This window comes from Aptenodytes patagonicus, chromosome 11 (genome assembly GCF_965638725.1).
Source record: "Aptenodytes patagonicus chromosome 11, bAptPat1.pri.cur, whole genome shotgun sequence".
NCBI classification, from domain to species: Eukaryota; Metazoa; Chordata; class Aves; order Sphenisciformes; family Spheniscidae; genus Aptenodytes; species Aptenodytes patagonicus.
Genome location: NC_134959.1, coordinates 18710707 through 18734562, shown reverse-complemented (window position 1 = coordinate 18734562; position 23856 = coordinate 18710707). Strand labels below are relative to the sequence as shown.

General features: G+C 38.4%; 1 protein-coding gene across 3 annotated transcripts in view; it reads right to left on the bottom strand.

Annotated features, from left to right (window-relative positions):
- Window positions 1-3316: 3316 nt before the first annotated feature.
- Window positions 3317-23856, bottom strand: part of FTO (FTO alpha-ketoglutarate dependent dioxygenase) — a 254967-nt gene continuing 234427 nt past the window's right edge. For 2 of the 3 annotated variants that reach the window (XM_076349315.1, XM_076349316.1), the window contains one exon: window positions 3317-3546. In XM_076349315.1, the coding sequence (XP_076205430.1) occupies window positions 3396-3546 (151 nt within the window). In that variant the 3' untranslated portion in view covers window positions 3317-3395. Of the gene's footprint in view, window positions 3547-5624; window positions 5825-23856 lie in introns of those variants that run through there. The other variant, XR_012996298.1, reaches the window with a different exon arrangement.

Sequence of the window (23856 nt, the reverse complement as noted above, 5' to 3'; positions counted from 1 at the left end):
AGAGGCTGTGTCTTTCAGCTCATCCAAAATGGAAATGGATTATCTAATGCTGGAATACAAATGGATTGCTGAAGTATCATTGCAACATGAGCTAAATTATAGCTATTTGAATAAAATAAACTTCGAAGTATTTGTCTGCTTCTAGTATGTAATCCAAACACAGCAATAATTTACACTTGATCCCTCAGGTTTTTTATAGATATTTACCTTTATCCGTGTTCTCCTTTTGGGGTACCCTTTGGCATTACTACATGCATCCAACAGTTCCATCAACCTTACTCATGTCTTTGCTATCAACTCCTGTGGGCTTTGGAGATATGAAATCTTCTTATACTTCTGTATTTCAACTGAACTCAATCGAGTCACACTGATTCAGATGATGTGAGACTGGAATGCAACACAGAGCATTAATCCTCTTCAACCACTTGATTATTGGTATTTTGCGAGTGAATCTTAGGTCTTATCCATTCTAAAGGTGTTCATTTGTCTATGTCATTGCCATCCATGGCTTAAATGAGTGCTATCTGATTGCACTGAGGCTAGTACTAGTTCAGCTAATTCACTAGCTTAAATCTTCAGCATAGACAAGACCTAGATTCATGTATTTTTAAAAATTCTATTATTGCTGCCAGCAGTCTCCTAATACAAGAAAAAACCCAGTGTTTCATTTTCACTACTGCTGGAAATAATTATTTGCCAATCATTTTTTAATAGCTATGCCTCCACTTCAGCTACAAACTACAACATTGATGTGCCTTCTCAACCCTTATGGCTGTCAGATTCATTTCAATACTGTGAGCCCCATGGTTTCTAGCAGCGTTTAATTAAACACAAAATAATCATAAAGTAACAGCATAAACAAACAATCCCCTCAAATGCTGTGTTAACAGTGTTACATCATTAGCTTGTTTGAATTCATCTTGCTCATTTCCAAAGTAATATCTGTTTCTGTGAGAACTGCCTTTTCAAAAGCAGAATTCCCACATCTTCAGCTAGCTTTTCTCTAAGTGATCTCCAAAGTAAACAGTATTTAGTGTGGCATTAATCCAAATATATACCATTTGCCCACTGGTAAAGCCAACTTTAGCTAGCGAAGGAAAGAAAAAGCTATGCCCATAACAGTATTTCAAAATGTTAAGAAATCTGTGGCACAAGAGACAATAGATAAATGTACGGATCAAGGTTATAATACAATCAAACCTACTTTAAATAATAATTTATTCTTCAGACAGTCTTTGCATTCTACAGGATGGCTAACAGTTTTTGCAGAACTACAATGAAAATGCTTGATGCAGGTCTTTATACTTTTACTGGCATAGCTATGTCAAAGGTGGTAAGAGGTACAATCTCTACTTGATATAATTGTCCTGGCAAAAGCTGTTAGGTGTGGACACAGTTTTATACCACTAAAACTGAATTTTTGCTGGCACAGCTTCTTTAGCTCCAGGGAGGTCTGGCATATGTTACGCTGTCAAAAGTACAGTTTTCGGCAGCGCAAGCCTCATCCGCACACAGAGCGCTTTGCCAATACAGTATACTGGTATGCTCTGGGTAAGCCTGGCCTCAACAGTGATTTTAAACAGAAGATTAACACAGGAGGCGTATTCATTTCCTGGTGGCAACGTCAAGCTCTGAGTCTTACTGGTTTCTTTTGTAGTGGTAATACAGACTGAGTGCTGTTTCACCATAATATGATTTTCTTCTGCTTTTTATGGCAAAGGAAAAGGTGTACACCAGCTCAAGTTAAAATAGCAACTTAACCAAATGAAAAATCTCTCTCTCATTCAGCAGTGCCTTGTATCGTCCAACACAGAATTGTTCTTTTTATAGCATGTTACTAGAAAACAGATCACAAACAGCTTCATTTCTCATAGTCTTCTGGTTTTGTTCTCATAGATCTCACTAGATCAACACAGATGCTGCAATGCCCAGTATCACACAACCTAAATCTAATCTGTCAGTGGACCTGACACCCCAAATGGAAACCCTTAGGTCCATCAGCTCTTTAGACAATGCATGGGGAAACCTGGCCTCAGAATAGAATTCACAACATGCAGAAACAAAGTAATGGTTAGGAACCAAATTCTGAGTTCCAGGGAGCCCAGGAGGTGTAGATTCACGTCTGTGCTGGTTTTGGCTGGGGTAGAGATAATTTTCTTTATAGTAGCTAGGGCTATGGGGCTCTGTTTTGGATTTGTGCTGGAAACAGTGTTGATAACAGAGGGATGTTTTCGTTACTGCTGAGCAGTGCTTACACAGAGTCGAGGCCTCTTCTGCTCCTCACCCCACCCCACCAGCGAGCAGGCTGGGGGGGCACAAGAAGCTGGGAGGGGACACAGCCGGGACAGCTGACCCCAAATGACCCAAGGCATATCCCACACCATATGACATCATGCTCAGCATGTAAAGCTGGGGGAAGAAGGAGGAAGGGGGGGACGTTGGGAGCGATGGTGTTTGTCTTCCCAAGTCACTGTCACACGTGATGTAGCCCTGCTTTCCTGGAGATGGCTGAACACCTGCCTGCCCATGGGAAGGAGTGAATGAATTCCTTGTTTTGCTTTGCTTGTGTGCGTGGCTTTTGCTTTACCTATTGAACTGTCTTTATCTCAACCCACGAGTTTTCTCACTTTTACCCTTCCGATTCTTTCCCCCATCCCACCCGGGGGGAGTGAGCGAGCGGCTGTGTGGGGCCTTAGTTGCCGGCTGGGGTTAAACCACGACAACATCGGAAATCTCTCCCAGTACTACTTAATTGCCATGATGAAAAACAGCAAGAAGGTCTTGGGATCTATGTCAGGATGCTCCTCCAGAGTTCCTCATCTGAAAAAATGCTCTAACGAGGAGCCATTGCATAAAGAACTTTCTCCACCATCTCCTGCACCTCTGTCTATGTTAGTGGATGAAGAAGTCACAGCTCTATTCTGAAGATATCCAGCAGGCTCACCCCACGCTGGCCTCTCATTAGGATGCCCAGATCATGGATTCTGCTTTGTCACAGGTGTGAGCTACGCCTTGTGTTGCTCAAACCTGCCAAGCCAGAGGCAGTTCTAGGCACTCAGGGAAGCTGAAATTTAGATGCCAAGGGAACTTGTGGAAACAAAGATATTCACAGGCTGTAGGGTCAATGGGAATTAGAGTGGAGGAGGAAAGGACTGAGGCTGGTGTTCTGGACTTCAGGTCTTAAAAGCCACCTGTTTCCACAGATCTGGGGCCTGGTCTTTTTTTTTTTTTAATGAGACAGTAACTAAGGTATTGTGTGAAGACCGGTAAAATCTGCATTGACGCATAAAATAACACATGATCAAGGAATCATAAAGCTGAAAAGATTTATGTTAAACTAAAAGGCTTCTCTCCAAATGACGAGCATCAATAATTCTAGGCTGGAAGGTCACTTGTTATTCTACCCACTGAACAAGATTTTGTAGATTAGCAATTACTTCTTCAAGATCATATGGCAGAGGCATATTACATTCATCATCTGTCCAGAAGGGATGGCATTCTGGTTTCTGGTCTTCTGGCAAGCTCTCTGCCGCTTCTGACTGGCATCTGAAAAGAAAGGTAAGCAGATGAACTACTTAAGTAAAACTGTATCAAGAAACCGAATACTCAGCGAGGACGCATTTGTGCATTAATTTAAAGAGAAAGATGATGATAAAAAAGAAATACCACATCTTCTGACCAAATGGATTGTTCATTTCCAGTGAAGTTCATTTCTGTTGTAGGCTTTGTATTTTCTATAGGGATTTCTCAAAAAGCCAATCACAGAGAAAACTCAGTTAGCGTACCTTTATATGGTGAATTATTTTTTCATTATCTCAGCTGTTATTTAAAGTATGTGATTAAACCATTATCAGATTTAAATGTTTGCCAGTTTCCAATGTATTACTAGATTATTGAGAAAGATTAAACTGAATTTACTGCATTAAGGTCAGGGGGGATAGATTAAACAATATTAAAGAAGCCGGACTAGCTTTGTAGATTCTGGAGATTTACAAGTGTATCAACCTGCTTAGCTCTGAAAAAGGCAATATAAAAAGAGAAAATTCTATAAAGATAAATGGAAATGGAGGTTAATAACAACTTCCAATGATGAATAGGTGGGCAAAACTTCAATAAAATTAAATTAAGAGGTTAGTGTATGTTAGTCCCCAGAGAAAATGTTTAAATTACAGTGTTTTTTATTAAATGGATTATTCATCAATACTAGTGAAGTCTAATTATAATATTCAACTGAACTGCAGCCTGCAGAGGAAAGTTTTGTAAGTGGCAACCATCACATCTCTTAAGATTAGGCTGTAATACAGCATGCTGCATCAAAAAAATTGTCACAGTTTAAGGGGGATTTCTTCCTCTCTCTTTTCCGCTCCCCTCAAACAATTTGCATGTTGCTGATTACTTAGTTAATGTTTGCAATGGGGCAAGACAAAGAAAAATGCTAAGCATTACTATAATTTTGGTATATACTGCAGGTCTACGTAGTTCTTCGAAGAGACAACAAGCAAATTGTAGAAATACACTTTTATCTCTTGCAAGACATTTTTAAAAATTCATGTTCTATAAAGCACATAATTGTAACAATTTTAAAGTTGTTTCAAAAGTATATGCGTCTTTCATCTCTGTAAAATGAACTCTAAAAATATTGACACATGCAACTTCCTTGTCTACACCGTCAGCCTTCTGGAAGAGACTGTTTCCAAATGAAAGATGTCGTCTTCTCTTGGGAATTATTAATGGCAGTGTAATCCCCATGAGAAAACATACTTCAGCTTTACACCCATGTTGGTGTGTGGTTAATTGCCGCACCAGCATCCTGGGCACTCAATCCATCGTACATTACACTACAAGGACAGTATTAACACATAACATTCCAATATATCTTCAGCTCTCCACATCAGCCCCTGATAATAGCATCTGTTAACATGCACTAAGTACTATTATGTAGCACATCACTTCATAAATAATAAGATTAGCCGACCTCAGGGCCCTGGGAAGAGTAATGTGTTTAAATGTTCTCATTATTTATTTAAAACAAGAATTAAAGGAACAGAAGCTACTTGTGACAATCCTCTTAGCATAAATATTAAACTGTTTGCATTGATAAGCTGCACTGTACAGAATAACAGAGGATTTGTTTTGCCGGCTGCTTTATAATAGTTGTTAGAGCAAATGCAGTTTAGTGTATGAGTTCTGAGAGGTACTTAACTGATTGTGCCATCATGTTCTGAAGACATTTTCCAAATTATACAAAGGAACAGGAGGAAATTAATATGCAGGGGAAGCTGAAACTAATTACAGCATAACTCTATAAGGCTTTTAAAATCTTGCTTTATTTTCTGTCTTGGCACAAAATAATACGCTCAATTTGCTGGGTAGTATAAGATATTCCAGGCTAAGCATTTCCATCTAAAAGTGGATAAATTAACCATGTAGAGATTGTTGCAGATGACAAATCAAGAAGCTCAGCCGGTAAATACTACAGGCATGTTATGTGGTCTGCAAAACTCAGCTTATAATAATAAACATTCTCTCTCTCACACATCTCCTATTAACAACACAGTTTTCACTGAGAGGAAAAACATACCAACTTTTAGCTTCTTCACCATTTCAGAGCCCTTTTTTTTTACCTTTCATGTCTCTTTTTTCCCTTGCTCTCTCACACAAATGGCTTGACCAGCTTTTCCCTCACATTTGGGGTTTGGACGTTTGTGTTGCTGTAAATGTGGCAGCAGTCACAGCGATGTTGTGACTGGACAGCCCATAAGCAGCTGTTCTAGTTGCAACTTTCCCTTCTCTCTTTTTCTTACCAGCAGAGCCATCTCTGAAAGGTCACCCCACAACTCAGCATGTGCCTTAACTTCCAGGCAATCATGCACTTGGGAAATTTTAGCCGTATCATATTGCACGTGAGGGATTAGAGGAGTGGAAGTGTGTCAGGTCCTCGGGCTTCCTGTGCAAGTCTGATACAGAAATGCAAAAGCATAAAAAAGGGGAAAGCAGTGCCATAATATTCCAAGTTCTGCAATCCCATAGCTCCTTTGTCTTTCTGTCCAGGATTTCTATTGCTTTGCCTTATATCACTAGCAAGAACAGCAGTGAACGCTACATTTTTACCTTTTGAGAGTCACCTGTTTTGACCAAAATTACAATCCCTGTGCCGGATCCGCTGACATCAAAGTCAACTCAAGTTGCTCATATTTAAAGATATGGGGCTGGGTTCTAAGCAGTCATCGCTGCACCTGGCAGTTCATTAAGCAATTCACCCGAATGGCATCCACAAGCTTGAACGCAGTCATCCTAATACGTGCTTTCTGACTCAGAGTTAGGGTGCAGGAACAGTCCTTTCCAGATGAGTATATTACTATTGATTTTAATAAATTTCTGCGGGAGAAATTGCTCCTACAATGGTCTTTAATTTGTAGGAGAGTAACAGACCTGAAGATCCTGCAAAAGGATAGCAACATTTTTAACTGAAGCAGAACAATCAAAGGCACTTAAATAATTGCACAGAATTATTTCAAATTCCTTTGTATCTGGGAAAAGATAGCTAACATAAGTTAGTAATGATTACTCAGGATAAACAGAAATTCTATCTTTTCCCAGATACAAAAGAATTTATGAGGCTCCATGTGGGAAACGCTGCAAACATCGCAGTATGGTGGTAGTGGGAAAGTACCAAGATTTATAATATTATAAGTTAATTAAAATACTATATATCAATTAAAAATTGTTATTTGAGTTAATAAAGTCAAATCTCCAAAAGAGAGTAGATCTAATCTGTGTATATTATGCACAAAATGTGTTAAGAGTGGAAATAACACATGCTCTGAGATACAGAACAGATGCCAAATCAAGAGGCATCTTTCATACCTTATTTGCAGCAGGAGAACAGAAAAACTGCCATGATGTATTTCAGAGCAATTTAGCTCCAACACCTGATAATACATGTTCACCAACGTATTAAAGAAAGGATGATTTGTCTAAAGACGTGCAGAATGCACAAAACTCCATGGTCCCTACTTTCTTGCTAAAACAATCAAGACCTGTGCCAGTTTCAATTAGAAAAGCCCATTTTTAAGGAACAATTAGTTACTGTTGCAGTGCACATTCTCACTACCTCTCCCCCGTAAGCTCCACAGATTTTTGACCCCCCTTTTTGTCTGCTTTTGCCAAATGGACATTGCTCATTAATATTTACCAACAGCTGAATATAAATATAAGTTCGACTAAGTCATGACAAACATTTGTATGACTGTATGACTATTTGTATGACACTTTCCCTTGGAAGGTGGCTAATTTCACCATGGGCAGGTGTACGTTCACTGAGACAGACAGTTGCCTGGTTATGGTCCCCGGGGCTGCACTGACATTTTGATGACCAGGGTGTCAGCTACATTAGAGGACACTGATCACGATGCTAAAATTAACCAAGCTAGCTAAAGTGTGTGTTAATTATGAGTATGCAAGCAGTCAATAAAAGGTTAATGCAAAAGTCAAAGGATAAATTTATTTCAGTATTGCATCACTCTACTGACTAAATGACTAACATTATGCTTTGTTTTTAATCGATATATTTTACAGTAATGCGTGAGCCATTGATCTGAAAAACAGTCGTCTTTCTAACAGTTAAGTTTTGCAACTATTAAGTATCAAGTATCAATATACTTAAAACACCCTCTTTTCAGAGCAGATACTTTTTTGTTCCGTTGTCAGGAACAGGCATGCATATAAGCCAGGAGGCGGCCTCGGGTTCTGCTGATTAATGTGATTAATGCAAATAAGAATTATTACCTAGGAACCTAAATAAGGTCCTGTGAATCAGGGGCCCTGGATTCCATTGCACTGTTTGTCTACTCCACAGAAGTGTAGTCAAATCGGATCAATAGGGGTCAATTTGTGGCTCAGACTGCACAGGCGTGTTAGGAGTGAGGAGTTGATATGAATAGTCCAGTTTCCTAGATGGTACTAATTTAGCTGCCTATGCCTGGCAGTTCAAAGACCAATGGAGATCACATGGAAATTCATAAGGTAAGTCAAGGAACATGGGTCTGGCCATCTTCCCCAGGTACTGATATGGTCAGAAAGGGAGGATGGGATATTTGCTCTGCATGTACAAAAGTACACACTCACCCTACGTGCTTACTCCAGCATTCCTGAAATTATTATGTTTTATATGGGAGTTATTTCCTCCCTCCATTCACGCGAGAATAAAGGTGTTACTGAGCTGTTATTCAGAACTTCAGAATATCTTTTAAAACAATGGCGCAGGTAAAAACAGCGTTCGGATCACCCTACTGAGACAAATGCATTCATTAAACCCATACTGACATGGGTTAAAATAATACAACACTACTAACATGGATGCTGTTCTGAGTAAGAGTAACAGCAGTATCTTATTTAGACAGCATCTTCCGTTCTTAAGATTCACAATGACTTTGCAAATTCGTGTCTGATCAAATACAGGTTACTACTGTTCCAACACAGAGCTCTGCTGTGTGAACACAAATCCTAACAGTACAGGTACCTGGTACATAGAGCTTTGCTTGCAGGTTTGGATTTTTTCATCCTTGTCCTTCAAACCTTTCCTCTGCCTGGAAATTATTATGCAAACTACATGTAGCTACTCTAATCTCAGTGTTAGGATTATCCCATGTCATTTCAAGCTGACATTCTTAGTTGCCAGAGCATATACAAGAGAATAGAGCGCGTTCTCAGCTATCTGAATTGTTATGCAAAGCACAGAGAAAATATGAGATTACATACGTGAGAACAATTACTCAAACAAGTTAACCTTGATTTTTCTTTTTTCTAAATAGTGTATCTCATTGACAGGTATGATAAATTTACTTCTGCTGCCAAATGCATCACAATTAAAACCTGATACCGCTTAAGTCAAAGTTGAAACTTCCAGTGATTTCAACAAGGCCAAGATTTCAATCCAAATGCTTTTCCAGAAACCTTTCACAATAGACATGAGCTAGTAAGCATAATAATAAAACCATCCAAAAGAAACTATGGAAGGAATGAGATAGGCTGAATACAGTTTCTCAAAGTGAAATTTAGCAAGGGATACTCAATTTAAATTTTTTATCCATTTACAACTGTGGTTAAATTATTGGCATTGTAAGCCAGCTAATACAATGTGGAGTAACAAGATGTGATGTTCTGTAACTTCAAAGTTGCCACAGAAAGAAAAAATACCTGTTTTATCAAACTGAACTGCTCAGTAAAGCACAGAAAAACTCTAAAGTAAAAACTCAAATTGATGCTGTAAATACATATTCTCCTTCACCTTTGGACATGCATAGGATATTGGGATAAAGTCCCTAAAAAGGACTGAAAAAGTCACCCCTATTATTTGAAGAACTGAACTTTTGTTTATCTTCATGAAAAATTTAAACGTGGACGGGATAAATGTAATTCATGATAAAATGGAATGGGGGTGAAGAATCGAAAGCAGCTGCTTTCCAGTTGGGTGCCATTCCAGCATTAGCAATTTCAGAAATTACAATATGCCTATTTTAAGTTTTCTTCTACTCCAGGCACCTGTTTGGTCACAGTAGCTGGTAACAAGTGAAAATTTCCAACCACTGATTAAGGTAGACTGCTGAGAACAATTTTACATCTAGATCTATTTGTCAGCATGTCCATTACATGCCAGTGGTGACGAACGGGACATTTTCCCAGCTGACCAGATAGGAGCTGCTGACCTCTGGCATCAGTCACCGGAGGGGGCACCCGAAGCCTGCATTGCTCCTACCTGGCCACATGGAACAACACGGGGGTCAAATGGCGAGGGTGATTATATATGTCGTATCTCAGGCAACCCCGCTAGAGCTTTAGCGTACCCAGAGTCGAATTCCAGAGCTCAGCGCAAAGCTGAGACAACCGTAGAAACGTATAAAACAAAAGGTGCATGGTTTCACAGGGGTATAAGGTAGCTGTCCTTGCCATTTGGGAGAATGGACACGTTGTTCTCAAAGAACAATGAAAACAAACACAGCTGAAGAAATGGCAACTCTTCCACCGGGAGCAAAACGTGCAACAGCCATTATGTCACTGGTGCCCTCATCCTGCATGGACAGAGCTCCAGCCTGGATCAGCTATATCAGAGGGAAACCACTCCTAGCTGTCCCAGGAGTACTTTTTCTGGAGACCAAATCCAAGACATGAGATTTACATAGGGAGCTGGAGCTAAACTTGCTTATAGTTAAAGAATGTTGAAATCTTGACTTCTGGTTTGGCTTATTTTAGAGGAAATAATGTATACAAAATCAGTATTTCACCTGGAACTTCACCAAAATTGAAGGGTGTTTGGAAAATGGAGGTTAGTTAATGCCCCATCATGACACAGGGTTAGGGTGGAATGTTTTCTGATCTCTGTTTCAACTCTGTAAAACATCATCAAGCCAATAATTTACAAATCCTTCACTTGGTATTATGATTAACTTTCATAAATTGTATCCTAAAAACTGTTTACTGAAAAAACAAAGGGTGGAGAAAATATAAATATATTGAAATATAACAATACGAAAGATGTTTTCTTCACATGCCTGTAAAGGCTTTGTCTTCATCAACAACAAAATTCTATTTTTTCAGGCCAAAACTGGAATTTTGAAAGTTATTGAGTTCACTCTAAACCTTAAACCAAAGATTTGCTTAGCTTTTTTAATTAACCAATCAGAAAGTTGTCAACCTTGGCAGCGAGTATTTCTTTCAGTTGTTCCATGCTTGTCCCTACTGTGACTCTGCACAACTAAAACCTTCCCAGGTTTACTCTGCCTTTTAAGAACAAAACAAATTACATCAATATTTGACTTTGCAAACCAGATTTCAGAAGTACTGGTCCCAAATAGGCAGTGAAATGAAGTGGCCAGATGGAAAGAGAGCAGTGCTTCGTTCTTTTGAACAGCTAATCCCCAGTGTATTCCCAAGGAGTCTGTCCCATTTACATTAAGTCACTGCTGATGTTCTTTCATGTGCTGTAACTAGAGTGTGCCCAGCCATAAGTAATGGCTGAGACCAGGACCGCATTTATAGAAGGGACAAAATGAGTTTGTTTCCAGATAAGAAACTTGACAAGAGAATGCCAGATTTAGGAAGGGATGGAGGCAATATCAGTTAAATTTTAATCCAAGAAAAAAAAAAAGTATCAGCTGCACAAATATGCAAGTAGAAATACACACGATGGCATGTTAGAAGATCTTTCCTGTCTGCGTCTTTCGAAAGTTGATAATGACTTGTGCCACTGATGCATTTGGCCCTTACTACAGAACCAAAGTTTGCAGTCACTGACCCAAGAGCTTTATGCCTCCAAAGTCAGCCAACTTAAATTGTCAATACCCTCCAAATGTTGAAATACCAGCAACCAAAGCACTGGTGGAGCCCAACTGCAAAGAGTTTTCAAATGGTGCACTGTGTTTCACATGTATTTGTAGAAATACATGAAAAACTCACAAAACTATTTTTAAAGAATGTTTTGCATTGCCTTAACTGTAGACAAAATAAATTTTCAATGTTTTTTTGGCTACAATATTAATTATAATCTGTAAAAATATACTTCAGTCTTTCTAAACTATTTAGCTGACAAACGAGGGGAAAGGATAAAGATTTGCTGCACAGTATCTTCAGCTACAGCGTGGGGATTGTAAAACAAAGCCCCAAAACCTCAGAAACATTCCAGCTCTGTGTGGAAAGAATGGAAGAAAAGAGGACACAAGAAGCTCCTTTCTCCGATATATTCATTGCTACTGTGGGTGAATCAAAAAACAGAAATCTACCCAAAAGATACTTCTGATGAGATTATCAATGACCTTCCTCACCACTCCACCAACTCCACCCTACCAAAGGGGAATACCTAGTAGACGGCACTGCAGCAACTGTAATGCCAGCGAGAAGAGTGCTGGCGTCGGACGCGTGATGTGAACTTGACTCCCCCAGACAGAGCTCTTCCTCTCCTTTGTGGCCTCTGTCCAACAGACCTAGAAACTGTCCATGAGAAAATCAGCGCGCCTCCTATTCCCACAAGAGAACGGCTGTGTGGGGCAGCCTCCATTCCATGTTTGTTTAATTTTTTAATTAAGAAACATCACTACTGTCTATAAAGTGTAGGGGGTAGAAAAATCCCCCAGAGAAACACTGAATAAATAACACGGCATTTGCTGAAAGATGAAGTTTAATCCAATTTAACCTATAGGTCTACAAATTGTTCCCCTTCAGCCCTGTTTCTCAGATGCTTTTGCTTCCTGTTTTTAGAATAATATGTATACAAGCAATGTATCCTGACTGTATGAGAAGCACGTTTATACATATTTGTATACCCACCCCTTCATACCAATACTTGCAAAAAATCCCATCAGTCCAAAAAAGACAGCATTTAGGAGGAAATTTTCAGCACCACAGACATGGATTTAGTTATATACTTTTCATGATCAGCAATGGGATGTGAGTTATTCCCTCTGTGCTGAGAATATTTGGCTTTGACTTCAAACAATGTAGAAATGTATCAACCTCAATATAATTTATGTTCTCTCAAAAGAAACCTAAAATGCCCTAAGCCTTTGCCGAGGCATCTGATGTGCCAGTCCCCTCTGTTGCACTGTATGATCGGCTGTTTTGTTTCACTTGCCATCCTTGCTTTCCTATGATTTTTTCAGACAAACAAAATGTCTGCTATACGCTGAGTATAAACACAGCTGACTTGTTTTCCCCAAAGTACTGATTTTATGCACTTTTAAAATAACTATTCTCATTCTGTTTGCATAATCAGCTGGGGCATTGTTCCTCTACATTTGCAGAAACACAGATGGAATTGCTGATTTGGAGCCTTTGGAGAGATTTTACAGTATTCTCCAGAATCTAAGCTTCTATTAAAATAAGGTTTCAAGCACTTCTGGTTGTGAAGATAGCCTGGACAATGTAAATTGATGCATGGTTATCTTGTTGAGTCCACAACCAGACAGACAGACACAATAGCACCAAGGGAGCTGTGAACTTCCCCCACTTATTTTATTGGGTGTTTACTTGGGGCCAGATGCTCCCCTCCGCTGTGCAGAACGGCGTTGAATGACTGAGAAAAAGAGAGGAAAAGGAAATGGAAATAAAAACCAACAAAGAGGAGAAAAGGAAATCTCCACAGGCTGCTTCCCAGGGGGTTACAGATGCCCTCCCTTGCCAGTATTAGACTGCTGGAAGATTTGGGGCTGAGCCATGCATATGGCACATTTTTCGAACAACATCGTATATTCCACAAGAATGCCACCTGAAAAGTTAATGATGCTTCCAGCATCGTTTACTGTTCCACTTTATCTTTTGTACTCCTTTTATGTGGATATCATATAGGCAAGGAAAAATGTAAACATAGGGTGGTTTTAGATGACACTGCAGGAGGATGGCCCGGCCATTTAATGCCCCCTCATTTAAACTGAGCAATCCCATTTTCCACAGAACTTCAGGGTTTGCAGGCTCTGCCCTTCCGCAAGAAAGCTAAAACATTTTCCCGTTGAGTACGCATTTTTCCACAGGACAACTTTTCTCGTTAATAAAAATCAACTGCTGTATGACAAATCCCTATTCGTTATATGTGGAAAGTAAAATCAAAAGAAACATGACTGAATGCAACTAACACTAACCATATTACCTGATCCTTAAATCAGACTGGACAGAAGCGGGCTGTATCTTTTCAGCATCAAAGCTATGTAATCCTTTCAGCCCGAAGTGCTTCCTGCGTCACTCCTGCAAGCTGCTAATACAACCCCTCCTCAAAATCCCACAACTTCCGTCAGGACCAAAGCAAGGGTGACACAGAAGGGGCAGCGCTCGGGAGCAGAACGGAACCGCAGACCTTAGATATCTGTAGTAACTACTGTGCAAGAAGGGCTCCGCATATGATTTTACATGGAACGGTCCTCTGTTGATGTAAGTTTATTAAGGAGAGTGACACCAAACGGAGATCCTGCCTCAGGAACCACGTTGTCTAGCTGCTCTCAGACTCTCCCTAAAATGCAGCTCTCACTGGCTTTGGTCCATTTCAGTGAATTTGCATGTTTCATTAGCCAAAAGGAAACTATGATAGACTGATAGCAAGCACCATATGGGAAAGCCAAACAACCACGAGACTAACTCTATTTGCAGACTGAAATTAAGATCTTGCTTATCGCTATAACTTGTGACATAAATACGTATGTGTATGTATATACATCTCTCTCTGTATACACAGATACATAAATACGCGCACACATATATAGGAGGAGCTTACACCACATTTTCTATCAAGAGATATGGCCTTGAACTCCTATGTGGCTTAGGGAATAAAAGAAAATACGGTTTATTGTGCTGCAGAACTACATTGTCTTCCCTGTGTTGTGCACCTCAGCTGTAGCCTGCAACCAGAATGTTTATAACATATATTGGAACTAATACTATAAGAGCAATGCAATCCTATGGACTAAAACACAGTTTCCTTTAGGTCAACATGAGGTCAGACAGAAGCAGGAGGGAACAAATCATAGGGAAATGAGAAAACAGATACAAGAAAGGCAGAGAGGCTTAAAAAGAGGAAAAAGAAGTTTAGGAATAAAAAAAGAAAGCCTCATGTAACTAACGACATTTCAAACACTGCAGAATTTCTCTATGGTTGCTGCTTTATTCAGTGATATTTTATGGATAAATCACTATAAAAATATATCACCAAAAAAATTCCAGTGCTGGCAGAGAAATAGACTTGATGTCCCAGGAAATGCTACAGTACATCCAGGCACAAATAAAAATCATATGGCAACAATATGCTCAATATGCTTCTTCTCTACTTCTCTAAGTGGAGTAAAACTTTCTGATTACCAAACAAGACCTCAGATTTTTTTCTATTTACCCTTTGCATTTCAAATAACTGAAAACATTATATAGAGATGTTAAATATCCTCTTCTACTTTAATTTGTAAATAATTACCATTGCCCAAATACAACGTGAATAAATGCATTTCTTTACTTATTTTCAACTGCATTAAGGGAAGAAATTCTGTGTGAAAGTTCAGCATCACTATACCTCAAAATTTTGCAATTAATGTAATTCTGCAATATTTTTAATACCAACTAAAATTCCAGTACAGACTGAATGATGATTTAAAGTTATTAGACAGGAATGCACTTTCCTTTATGGAATATGATGGCGTTCAATCAATTTAAACACACGATAAACTACATGCATCTGATCCTGCCCTACTTTCACAGACATTACTTCCATGAGTGCTTAAAAATAGCACAAGATCCCCACCTATAACATTCTATCACTGGACTTGAATTCTCTCAGCACCATGAAGACTTATTCACCCAGGTGAGTACCAAAATACTACTAGCAGGTAAAACCTAAAACGTCTATTGCAACAGATGCATATAGCTCTTCATATTATTTTCCATGGTGTAAAGAATCTTTCTGACTGCGATATCAATGACTTTAAACCACAGACTAAGAGTTTAGACCTTTCGGTGGTGCCAACTCGCTTGTTTTATATGCTATGATATATAGTCCTGGCTTTGAGCTATCTCTCACTACTGATGCTTTTGATGCTTTGTTCTCTTTTCACTTTAGGATGGAAAATAACAAATAATGCTGAGTTCTCTTCTTACTCTTGAATTCTTCTGATGTCTATCTTCAGAACTCTTCTAACATCCAATTTATGTCATTCTTTTTCTTTCTTATGCTGTGAATTTGAAACGAAAGAAGGTAACATAATATCATAAGATCTACAGACGACTGAAATGGCCTTCGGAGTAAACTTCAGAGTTATTCGCAGAACTATCTTGCCTCAATAGAAAGTAAAAAATTGCTTTTCAATAGATAATGCAACTACTCTTGAAATTCTTGGATTAAGTTATTGCCATAGGGAACACTCTAATGATAATAAAGTATATGGTGCCAATGCCTTAAGAGCAGTTCAGATGGGTTATTTTGTTAGTATTTGCAAGGCACAATTCAAATTCATTCTCAAACATTTACGTGCTTTCTCTTGACTAATTCTTTATTATAAAATGGCTACAAAACCTGAAGTTTGTTAATCAGAGAAGCTGACATCTGCTGTGCTAATTGACCTGCAATGCTACTCTCATGTTATTCTGTCATATAATTCCTCTTAAAGCATCACATCAGAATTCCAAAGACCTCTTACATTAGTTAATTAAGGACCTGATTCAATCTTCTATCCAGTTTGAGAAAAATGCATAGTCACATATTTAAATCTCATTTAGCTCAGTGGAACTTTCAAAAATATTTCAAGTTCAGCACAGGCTTAAAAGCTGCACTGCGTAGGGTCCCTAGAGATGATCTCTACATGACTGCTCAATGCACAGCCGTATACATACACACGATTAACTGCAGCTTTTCTTAAGAACTTGAGGTAGCCATCCTATCCCTACCCCAGGCCCTATCCTCGCATTTAGTCTCTAGTCCCTGTACTGCACTGACCCGTTCTCTCTAATTCATTAGGCAGTGGGCATGAATCTTCCACGTGTTCTCTGAAGTCATGCAGGACTACAATAATGTACTAGCAGCACTCTTCAGGGATTTCTGCCAAGTAACCTACATAGTAGCCACACTGTCAGGTTCAAATTCTGTGGATAATGGTGTAATTTTTTGAGCCCGAGGAAACAGAAATCTTCTCTTGTTGGGTGCCATAAGCTGTCCATCCCTCTGTACTTTGTGCAGATTCATGGGAAATCAAGAGGTACATAATGAAAAGTATCCATGTCATTACTCTCACAAGAGACCTACTGTTTTGTCTTCCTTCGTTCTGTGTCTGCTAAAGAACAATTATTGAAACTTTATGGAAAGTGGATGGTCTTGGCCTTCCATATGTTTTATTTTGTCTAGGAATGTTGTATTTCAGACTTGATTTTTCCTAGTTTATTGCTTGCCAGCTGAGCTACGTTAGTCATTCCTTTCAATGAACTGCTGATGAAATTTCTTCTCTTCCTGTGTTACAAGAAACACTACTTCCCTGAGCATGCACCAGACCTAATAGCCCTACTTAGTTTGCTTTTTTAAATAATATTGTGATTATATTACCTACAATGCAAAGTACGCGTTCACCTTTTTCTTTGCTGAAATGCTTACTCCGACCTGTCTTAATGCCAAGGAATTAATGTAAACTTTAAGAGTTTTGGCAATAGCTACATAATCCTCCCCTTTTTGGTGCAAACAGGAGGTGTCCTTTCTTCTTTTTTCCTTTCTTAAGTACTCCTGAGGAGTTATTTATTTGTAGTTTGTATTTCTCGGATACGTGCAGTTCTACAGGGAAATTTCACATACTCTCATATTTATTGAAGTTCCAGTAAGAGCACCTAGGGAAGTTAACGACATTCCTCAGCAAGGCGAAAAGCCCATTTTCTTAGACCTTCTCCTACAGAGTTTGTCCTTTCCACTTTCACTTCAGCTTTTCTAGCATTTCACCACTACTGAGCACGTAGAACACTGTTGCCTGCCCAAACAGTGACAGGTCTGGGTTAGCTACTTTCTGTTAACAGCTATCAATTTGATCTCCCTTTCCCAAGCCTTAATGAAGTGCAGACTGCAGTGTATACATACACACGATTAACTGCAGCTTTTCTTAAGAACTTGAGGTAGCCATCCTATCCCTACCCCAGGCCCTATCCTCGCATTTAGTCTCTAGTCCCTGTACTACACTGACCCGTTCTCTCTAATTCATTAGGCAGTGGGCATGAATCTTCCACGTGTTCTCTGAAGTCATGCAGGACTACAATAATGTACTAGCAGCACTCTTCAGGGATTTCACACTGGTGAAATCACACCGTAACCGCAGGTTCTTTTCAAGTCTTTGAGGACTGCTCCATGCACTTCTTCCACCTTTTTTTTCTTCCTGACAAGATATTAGAAAAATACTGTTCGTTTACATTTGTCTCATAATTTAAACCAGGTACCAATCTTCAAGAGGTATCTGTGACCTTTCTAATTGGAAGGTTTAGAATACCTTCAAGAGAACACCTTCGCATTATGAAAACTCTGGGGCTTAAAAAATCCTGTATGCCAGTCTGCCTTTTGTATTTTTTACTCAGAAACGACGATGGGTGTTATTCTCTGCACCTCTGGATTTTAGGAAGCAAATAATCTTCTACCAATGTAAAAAACCCTCTTGGTAGAAGTCAGCTAGGGCTGTGCTAGGAAGCTTTTAGCAGTATTCAGACCCATTTTTTCCTCAACTTGCTCCAGAACACACACAAAAAAGAACAGTATCCATCTTTGCATACAGCTAGCCCTCTTAGAGATGTTACTGTCTGGCACTATGCTGTGTTATTAACTGATAACAGACTGAAGAACTCTGTGGCCAATAATGTTGATCTGAATTCTGGAAATTATAAAGACTGTTAAGAGTGCTACTATCATGACACAGGAAATGGAGTGATCCAGGTCTCTACAGGCCCTGTAGCATATCATTAGGCAATAGAAAAGCTGGTACAGGATTCATTTGACAGCTAATACGAGTATATAAAGCATGCCAATCAGTATGTTTTTTCTGGAAAACAAGTCTTGTTGGACAAACCCTTCAAGATGACAAGTTCAGTTACTAGAAGAAACTATGGAGGAATAGGATGAATTGATCTATGCTAGCTAGCGAATGCTTTTTTTTCCCCAAGTAGCACTGAATGTCAACAGAACATACGCCACAAGTAACGGCTATCAAGTAACAGAATGATAAACATCAATGGGGAATCACTACTGAATGGTGACCCTCATAAGGGATTCCCCCAGAGACCAATATGGTGGCCAGTATTAGTCACGTTTTCATCAGTATTCTGAAAGTAAATGGCAATGATCAGCTACTTGACAATTTTTGCAGATAGCACAGACGCTGATATGGTTAAAAAACATGTGGACAGGACTTAGCCCTGCCAGGTCACTTAACGATCAGGACCAAATGTGTTATAAAACTATATGCAATGACAGGGAGAAGGATGACTGGAAAATTGATGAGTTTGTGCTCAAAACCACTGCATCTGGAAACAATGTAGGTATTATCCTGGACAACTCAAAATGAATTCCCAGTATAGTATCTAATCCTTCTGTATTTCACTAGGTAGACAAATATGAGAGTAACATGAAATAACCTTGTTTCCAGCTTTTTAGAAGTACATTAAAGAGAGCAGAGAAAAGAGACTGTGGAGACAGGTGGAAAATACGCGACAATGATTAACTCAATTTGCTTCACTTATCAGATTTAAAACTGATAGACTGAAGGAAAATATCTTGTATGAAAGAGCTCTCTTGTCTAGCAGAGGAAGCTGGAATTTGAAAAAGAACCCAGAGAAATTCAAATATGCCTGTTTTTTACAATGAAGTCAATCACACACTAGGACAAACTATTAAAGGAACAGAATATTCTTCATTTCTGACATCTTCAAATCAAGAAAAGATTCCTGCCTGGAAACCATGCAGTTACACAGTTAGCACAGGGATAAAAGGATAAAATTTAGTAACTTGTGATAGAAGTCAAAACAGCTGACGTAAAAATCCTAAATACAATGATGCTCAAACTTTCACACAGTCATTCTTTAACGAGCTTACTTTGAGTAAGACTTTAAAAATTCCTTGTAATACATCTTGCTGTAAAATTATACATTCTAATTGGAATGGATACTCCAGGAGAATGAAAGATGACAGAAGACTTCTATTGTCAAAGTCCCAAAAGTATCAGCTTAGCCTTTGAACCCAATACCACTACAGAGAGAAAAACCCTGATGCAGGGAATAAAAACCTTTAGAAGCATCCATATTCTCCATTCTCTTGCACTCGTTATAGACAGGTATAAGTCTAACTTTTTAATATACATAGGTTTAACTAAAAAGAGAATTGGCCAAAAGGTACATACACACACACATATTTAATTAATATTACAATTTGTCATGTAATTTGTGAAAAATATTCAAGATATGAAAATGTAAGTAAACAGAGTGTTTATCATTTCCTTTACTTCGTTTCTCTCAAAGCATCCTGGAATCACCAAATCATACAAGGTCACACTGAATCAAAGGACATCATCTGCTTGTTCAAAATGTCATTATGGAAGAATCAGGAAAAAGCAGCTGTACTACAAGTCACCTTTCCCAGCTCTCACAAACAAACCACTAATGGAGAAAGTCAGTCCTTTACAGTGCAATACAGGACCAAGGTCACCTGGGAAAGAGTAAGGCCTCACTGGCTACCCACAAGACCAACTTGATTAGTCCCAATAACCTCCTGCCCTTGCCAAGGGACTGATGGAAAGTCAAGTTATTCAGCAGACTGCTAACTTCGTGTTCACGCTTTTTAGATGCACGGTTATACAAGCTAAAGTGTCTGAGATTCATCTGGAGCACTTAGTTTCAATTACTGTACAGTGTTCACTACTGTCTATTGGAATTACCATGAACATTATAATTATGTTGATAATCACAAATTCTCTAAATACAAAGACAGTCTAAATTCAAAGCTTATGTCAAGACTCATGTCTGCTAAAGAAGAGTGTAACTTTGGCATAGTAACTTATAATTGTCTTGTTCCTTTTGACTGCCATGAATCAGGTGATAGGAACACATCACCAGGAAGTAAGTTTTCTTGGAAATAACCTGTAACCACATGCCAGATGCTTTTAAGCACTCTAGAATACAAATAGACTAAAACCATGCTTTCAATATGTGTACCAACTATGAGCTCTGTGTGTTTTCCCTGTACAGAATCCTCCATCATATTCCCATAAGAGCAAGCAGTTTGACCTATTAAAACATAACCAGCTCACTACAATAAACAAATTACATATATAATATGAAATGTGGGAGAACCCAGTGCAGTTTCCTTCTTTATCTTTATTAAGTTTGAGTAACCAGCTACATTCGAACACTGGAGAACGTTTCACTGCATCAACGACAGGTTATATTAAACTTGTAGACTGGGGGAACCTCATGAAATAAGGTGATATGGAAAAGGGGGCAAAAAAAATCTCTAGGTTGCAACCATTTCTTCCACACATAAATATTTGGTTTCAGATTCTCTTTATTACATCCCACGTACTGGTGAATGAACAGGACTAGGTTCTTTCTGTATCTGCCGTAAGCCCTTTGAAGATACTATGTTTGTTTGTCATGAATCTATGAAAAGTCCTGTGATTTTCCTCCTATGTTGGTCATAGTAAATATACAGTATTTTACCATCATTTTCTCAGTAGAATTCTACAAATATGGGCACACTCAATGAATAAACCGGTGTGTTTTATTTTACGATTTTTCTTTTTTTTAATTTGTGAGAAAGAAGCAAATTCTGAAAAACGGTGAGAGAGCACACACACCCTTTTATGGATTTTCTGTGTAACTCCCCAAATTTCAGTATGACCTGGGGCATCTCATCTAACTTTACGTTGCTGCAGTCTTCTGAGCTGTAAAGAATAAACCACAGTTCCATACCAAAAACTGATGAGAGGATGTTAGTTATGTTTAATTGTTTGGTGCTCTGTTCTTTAAAGCTCTCTCCACTTTAAAATGTTCAGCTGGATACACCTCTAAAGATAACCGAGCTGTGAGTTCAGACAGTGAGAACCAATATTAGGAGAGACCTAAAAATCCCACTTGTACTACTTATGGAGTTTATAAACATTTTCTCTGTAATGCTTAAAACTGTCACCCGAAAGGAAATGCAGTTTTACAAATTACTATAAAATTATTTTATTTAAAGCCCTATACAATTAATTTAAAGTTCTAATCGTAAACAAATAAGTGCACTTAATTCAGCATTATCCTAAAACAGTGGAGAATTTAGATAGCTCTTTATTTAGGTAATTTTTAAATTTTATTTCTGTGAATTAGTAATTACAATACAAATCTTCAAATATGCGTGTCTATAATAGGAATAATTCCCCTTAATTTCATTATTATTATGGCTATAGAAAGTGCTTTTCTTTGACTAAGGCTAGAATAACCAAAGTCATACATACTATTTGCTCTAATTCTCTGCGAAGTTGAAATGAAGTAACAACTTTCTTTAATTCTCTATGCCTTTTTAATAACTTGTTCTACTTCCAAGACAGCTTTCTTGCATTTTTCTCCATAGCATTTCATTTGGTTTCAGTTAAGAAATTCTTTAAAACCTCTACACCTACCTTCAAATGTACTAAATTTAAAATGAAGACTTCACGTTGTAATAAAAACATATCAACTGCTTCAGTATATGGTATTTACCTGTAAGCTCATCTGCTTCTAGTGCGTATTTAACTACTTTCTATGCCCTCATCACTGCTCCATCCGAACACCTCACACCTCCCTGCTGGTGTCACGACAATGTGCTCTCAATGCATGGGAAATTAGTGCTTGAACTAGTCAAGAACTGAATTAACTTCACTGATGTCAGTATGATGCCTAATCCACTGGACAAGCTTCCTTCCCGTCAGACACCTACAACTTCCTTCTTCTCACCATGCAATTATCTCTCTTAATTTGGCAATAACAGGCCATGCACTTTCAAATCAGAATCCAACCCTACAAAGGATGCCATAGGCAAAGAAAAAAGCACAATGAAAAGCTAAAGGAAATATAGATTACAGGTGTGCTTAGCATACTGCAAAAGTTCCAGAAAAGTAATTCTGTGATAAAACGATTTTAAAACACTTCCTTTGAAGTTCAGAAAGTGCTCTGTCCGTAATGCCCCTTCATCCAATCCTTCATAGATGACAACTGGTTTGAGGGAAGAAACAAGTGTTTTTCATCAGTTATCCTCATCTGATCATCGCTGTACAGGAACCTGGCACAAACAACAGAATCCTCTCTACTTTTCCACAAAAATAAAAGTTATGACAAATGTATCTTTAAGACATTTTCTTCATTAATTTTCAGCAATATCTCACTACTTAGGAGCTGCTAGAACCCTCTGTTCTCCAGAGATTTAATGCTAGAAGATGCTGAACATTCAGTTCTCAGTGACGAAAATGGGAGTTGATGGCTCTCAGCAGCTCATCGCATTAGACAGTAGGGATTGCTCACAAAAAGAATGACAGCCATACCTGAAAAATGTTAAGCAAGGTCCTAACAGCTCAGTTACTGGCTGGCGTGCACCCAGAATTGGACAACAAAATGGTGAAGACAAAGTAAGCATCGCATTTTATGCTTACGTAAAAAGCATTGCCTTTAAAAAAAAAAAGCCTATGCATTTTATGCTTATTTAAAAAGCCTTGCATTTTAAAGCTATGCTTATTTTACATCATTTATATTGTTTCCACTTAACCACAATCTATTCTGAGAGAATGAGCACGGTGATATCAAATTGTCTATTAGAGTTACTCACAGGCATCGTTTCTGTTCATAACACGATGCAAAGAATGTTTACAACAATTACCTAGTCATCTTAAATTCAAATATACCAGTCTAAAGTATTTCTGAGAATTTCTCACATTATAATATTTTAAGTATATTAATTTCTGTTTAATATTTGCCATTATACCTTATATTTGCATTAAGAGAGTCTTATTTCCTCATTAAAACAAATTCACTGGGAAATGTGGTCATTCTACAGCCAGTATATAATTGTATTTCAGATTTAAACTTCTTAGGTGGAAAAAGATGCATAGTCCAAGTCTCATACCAGTTCTACACTGCCTTAATCAAATTGATTTCTCTTCAACCTTTTATATCAGTTTTATACTACCATAATTGAACTGAGTTCAATGGTTATTCTTATTTAAACCTAAATAAGGAATCAAGCCCACGGCACTTCTTTTCATGACTCAAATACATTGTCCAAGGATCCAGTAAAGCTACATACTTTCAACTCCACGTGTGTTTTTATGCAGATACTTGACACACACGCTTTAAACAGTTATGCAAGTGACA